The following is a 5,481-nucleotide window of genomic DNA, read 5'->3' as shown; positions in this document are numbered from 1 at the left end:
TATATAGTATGCAATTATCACATTGTCTCGATTGTACAATAAATAATACCTCGGAGATCCTTCAAATCCTGATCTGCACCATAAAATATGAGTTTCGCCATAGTCGATGGGTCTACCAGTGTGCCAGATTGGCCCAAATCTAAAACAGATTGGCCCAAATTGTTTGCGATTGCTGCGATGTGGAGAGGCCTGGAGCCCTTGTCATCTAATTGGTTGACGGCTGTCTTTTGGTTTGTAGCGTAGGACAATAGCAAATCCAAGACCCTGCTCGAGGTTGTAGGTGGGAAATATGATGGGAATGCATACATCAGTCACCAATAATAAATATACAAGAAGTGGGTTTTTCACCACTAATAAATATGCAAGCATTGTACCTCGGACGATTGCAGTGAATCAAAATTATAACGGTGAATGTTTGCCCACTGAGAGTGCACCTCTCACGCCAGTCTGTACGATACTTTGTACTTTGGGCTATCGAAACATACACACAGACAGGAGAACTCCGTTATCTCAAGACACCACTCCGGGGGTAGATGTGATGGAGTGAACCATGATGAGGGTGTTGGTGGGACCGAAGTTTGATCCCAGGCCAAGCCCTTGCGCCAAAACATGGCCTCCTGTCACACACACGTACATAATTCTTAGCCGAAAGGACAGCGCATATACAGCTGCAACTATGTAGATAGGGCAACTATATAGATAGGGCAACTATATAGATAGGGCAACTATATAGATAGGGCAACTATATAGGTAGGGCAAATATATAGATAGGGCAACTGTATAGATAGGGCAACTATATAGATAGGCCAACTATATAGATAGGCCAACTATATAGATAGGCCAACTATATGGATAGGCCAACTATATGGATAGGGCAAATATATAGATAGGACAACTGTATAGATAGGGCAACTATATAGATAACGCAAGTATATAGATAGGGCAATTATATAGATAGGGCAACTGTATAGATAGGGCAACTATATAGATAGGGTAACTATATAGATAGGGCAACTATATAGATAGGGCAACTGTATAGATAGGGCAACTATATAGATAGGGCAACTATATAGATTCTGCCCTATCCCAGTAAGGACAGCGGGACGCCCGCGCATGCACCCACACACGTGTACACGCAAAGCTTATAACCGCTGCATATACATATACACTCATATACATACGCCTGCACACACATCCACTCACATACATGTGCCTATACACATATACACTCACATACATGCGCCTATACACATATACACTCACATACATACGCCTATACACATTACACTCACATACATACGCCTATACACATATACACACACATACATACGCCTATACACATATACACTCACATACATACGCTTATACACATATACACTCACATACATACGCCTATACACATTACACTCACATACATACGCCTATACACATATGCACACACATACATACGCCTATACACATATACACTCACATACATACGCCTATACACATATACACTCACATACATACGCCTATACACATATACACTCGCATACATACGCCTATACACATATACACTCAACAGCTTACCCTGAATTACCCCGTGCCACACACTTGTGAATGCAGTTACTTCCTTCCACGGTTGCACTTTCCCGCATCAGCTGAGCTAAGTCGCCTGTGAACTGTGTGGTGGGTCTATGGGTGTCTCTGTGTCGCATACTCTTCTGTATGAGCATGCAAAGTTCTTCGTCCTTTCCCGTTGGCGCTGGTGGTAGCTCTGGCGGAGCGAGCACTGTGTGTGTGTCGAGTCGTGCCCCGTGTGTGTGCGGAGACATGTGTGAATAAGTGTATGTTTGTATACATGTGTGTATGTGTGTATGTTTGTATACATGTATGTATGTGTGTATATTTGTATACAAGTGTGTATGTATGTGTGTTCGTATGCATGCATGTATGTGTGTGTGTTTGTATACATGTGTGTATGTGTGTGTTTTCGTTTGCATGCATGAATGTGTGTGTGTGTTCGTATTCCTATGTGTACCTGTGCGTTTTCGCGCAGGTATGTATGCGTGGGTATAAGTGCGTACAAGTGACAGTCGCGAGGACTATGCGTGTCAATTAATTGTACGCACGTGTGTTCGAATGCGAGTGCAGCATTTAAAACTTAACGCTAGTCTTGCCTGTACTGTATAGGCGTGTGGGCGCGACCGTCAACACGCACGTGAGCTTAAAAGTAAGGGGCACGTAACTGAGTACTTGGATGGGCTAGTCCAGTTGCCTGGGCCGATGTCGGTGTGGTGTGGAGGTGTGCCCAAATGATAAGGCGTGTGCGAGTGCAATTAGCTATATATAGGTAGGAAATACATGCTAAACACAATCGGTTTCAAGCACGCAAGTATGGACAACATTTCAGTGCAAAGCCCCAACAAGTTGGAACTAATACAATACACTGAAGGATGGGACCACACGAGCTGAGGTGAGCAGCCGCTGGTCCTGGTCTTTCGAGAACTTCCTAATGTCATACAGTGTCGCATATCGCGTGCGTATAGGTGTGGTTGCATTATGGCATTGTGGTGGTTCAGAGCAGAAGCAGCCAGTGTGTGTCTGCGTATTCGCCTGCCCGGGGCGAGTGAATATATATATACCTGTTGTGTGCATGCCGATGGAACGTAGGCAAGGTACGTAGACAAGGGAAAATACTTCACAGACTATTCACATCGAGAAGGGTCCGAAATGCCTGCGCGTGTGGGTATAGAACGGCGAGCATTGGCTGATGCGTGTACCTCCATGTAAAGGACAGGATGTGACAGGCACGCGTCGCTAACACCTAGACACTGCAATGGAACACGAATGCACCAACTGGCAATACGCGACAAACACCCCCAACTCTGAATGGTGACACCTCACAAGTCGCACCTGGCCCTCCGAGAAGAGGACCGATTGTCCTAGCCACTGCTCTGCCCTCTACGACCAAGGACAGGTGCCCAATAAATCGGACGAGTATACATACGACGGGGGATACTATTCACGTAACACACGGAAGGAAGTGTTCGGAGGACTGTGACTATGAAACGAACACACCTACGCACAAAGAGATTCGCTTCAGCTATGAACTCGCGCGATACCTTTGATTGCCTTAGCTTCGTCGTGTGTCATATGTGGTTTTGTTTGATCCACAAACGCGGGGACGGTGAAGATGATTTGACAGCACCGTGTGTCCAGTAGCTCTGGAAGCTGCTTGAAGCCTGCGCGCAAGAACTGTGTATGCGTATCGCGAATGCGTTTCCCGTTTATGCGATCAGCGTGTGGTGTCATACCGCACGGTCGAAAACGTATTTGCATACATAGTCTTGCAAACATAGCGGGCGGTAGGTACAGAAAAAAAATTAAAACGGTCCTAGATCTATCATAGATATATGCAAAAACAATTGTTCGGAATAGCCTTAGTTGTAGTTTCATCATAGATATATGCAGAAAAATGTTCGGAATGTTCTTAGTTGTAGTTTCATCATGGATATATGCAGTACTTGCCTAGTAGTACGTGTGCGTGCTTGTGACATACACAATACGCAATGTGTGTATGTCGGCGCGAGAGCCGCGCGTGCGCCATTCGCACATGCACTGATGCACTTGATGCACTTGATGCAATGGCCCATTACCTCATATGTACTTTGTTACATGCATAACCCCACACTTACCAGTAGAGACCAATAACAGGTCATATGTATGTGTCACGTATATGAACAGACGTGTATACAAGCAGCAGTACGTACAGGTACACGACTAAGCGCTCAAAGTACACCTTTGCATTATCCAAGTGACTAGGCTCCGAAAACGCATAAGTACAACTTAAGTCCTCCTATAGTAGACCGTCACCATATTCAAGTAACAATGCTCCATAAGCGCACATATATATAGCTCACTCCTACTATAGTATAAGAGACTATATCCAAGTGAAAAGCGTCGTACGCGCATATATACACAACAAAGTCGTTGTTGAGTATTCCTGTATCATATCCAAGTAAAAAAAGTTCCCTAAACATAACTTATACATATTTCACAAGTCCGTCTGTTGTATACCAAGACCCTATCCAGCTAAAAAGATAAACGTAGACGCATATATAACACACAACTGTCCCATTATATCATTCCTGCACCATGTCCAAGTGACAAAGGCTCTTCAGACCCGCCATCCGCTCTTCCTCTGACTGTCCTTTCCTCTCGACAATTCTCCGTTTGGTCTCTCCCCACTTCTCCCCTTACGTCATGTACCCTCTAAAGTCAGTGGTGTAGCAGCACAACGTGCATCCTTTGATGTCGCTCTGCCAGAAGCCTACACACACACGACGGTTAGTGCATTGCGAGCATGCACACATTGCATTGGTACGCTGAAGTGTGCATGCATGGCCACTACAGTCTGCAAAACAATCCCATAGTCTCAACCCCATGGCATAGTGAGGTACAAGATGAAACACGTTTCCGAACAAACGGACTATATAAGTGCACGACCTTGGGTATGCCTGTGCTCTATTAAGAGTAGTAGCGCTCACAACAGACACCTCCAACGGTCCTCGAATTGTTCTGCCCCATCAGGTATAGCTCATGCTTGTGTGCTTGTCATATCACATATCTATCCGTTACACAGCGTCCGTGTTTGACTACACTCCTACAATCTCCGCGTACACTCTTCGAATATACACACAGGTTAGTAACGCTGACCAAAATCAAGGTACATCGATACCAAAGTCCACTCAGTACAGAAGATCACAGAATACACACTTCCCGGCATATTATACAAACCATGCCCCCAAATCACACCTGCACGATCTAGCACTCCTCACACACGCACCTCAGAGCGGTCGCACCCACAAACGTGTCGTTCAAACGGTCCGCGAACTTCTCTGCACTGTCCGGTGTTCTATACTGCTCGTCGATGCTCAGGGTTTCCAAGTAAAGAAACCCTCCCTTTCCCGTGTTGGCAGCTGCTTGGCGTACAGTGTCTAGGCGGATGGTGCCGTCGTGATCACAGAATGTCACACCCATACGCTGCATTTCATCTGAGACCTCATCACATATCCCGTGGAAGTCCTTAGTTCTTCGTCCGATGAGCGTATATATATATATAAATATATATATATATATATATATATATACTTTGCCGTACCCGCATGCTGTCCATTTACCAGTATCTCGGCCTGTGGGTGTAGGTATATTTATTGATTGTGAGTACACAGACAACGCTGAACCAAAAGTATTTAGTACCTTGTATGGACAGCCAATACATACAAATATGTGCTAAAATATTCACTATCGAAACACATATTCATACCGATATGCATATATAAGTAGCACTACATTAAAACACATACAATCGATAACTGAATACAAATATCATATATATATATATATATATATATGTGTGTGTGTGTGTGTGTGTGTGTGTGTGTGTGTTGTGTTGTTGTGTGTGTGTTGTGTAGTTGTTTAGTGTTGTAGTNTATATAT

At 44.5% G+C, this 5,481-nt stretch overlaps 2 protein-coding genes across 2 annotated transcripts in view; both read right to left on the bottom strand.

The window, feature by feature from the left end:
* The window catches only part of SARC_06838 (hypothetical protein), a 7,178-nt gene extending 3,793 nt beyond the window's left edge, over positions 1 to 3,385 (bottom strand). Inside the window, exons 1-3 of the mRNA XM_014299241.1 lie at positions 3,105 to 3,385; positions 1,570 to 1,756; positions 50 to 264 (exon numbers count right to left, since the gene is read on the bottom strand). Of these exons, the coding sequence (XP_014154716.1) occupies positions 50 to 264; positions 1,570 to 1,756; positions 3,105 to 3,339 (637 nt within the window). The 5' untranslated portion in view covers positions 3,340 to 3,385. The remainder of the gene's footprint in view (positions 1 to 49; positions 265 to 1,569; positions 1,757 to 3,104) is intronic.
* Positions 3,386 to 4,127: 742 nt separating this feature from the next.
* SARC_06837 (hypothetical protein) lies at positions 4,128 to 5,079 on the bottom strand. The gene is made up of 2 exons (XM_014299240.1): positions 4,829 to 5,079; positions 4,128 to 4,312 (listed from the first exon to the last, which is right to left on the bottom strand). The coding sequence occupies exons 1-2, from the start codon at positions 5,029 to 5,031 to the stop codon at positions 4,261 to 4,263; spliced, it is 255 nt and encodes an 84-aa protein (XP_014154715.1). The 5' UTR covers positions 5,032 to 5,079; the 3' UTR covers positions 4,128 to 4,260.
* Positions 5,080 to 5,481: the final 402 nt, after the last annotated feature.

Source organism: Sphaeroforma arctica (assembly GCF_001186125.1).
Source record: "Sphaeroforma arctica JP610 unplaced genomic scaffold supercont1.508, whole genome shotgun sequence".
Lineage (NCBI taxonomy): Eukaryota > Ichthyosporea > Ichthyophonida > Sphaeroforma > Sphaeroforma arctica.
This window is presented reverse-complemented; position numbering and strand designations above follow the sequence as displayed.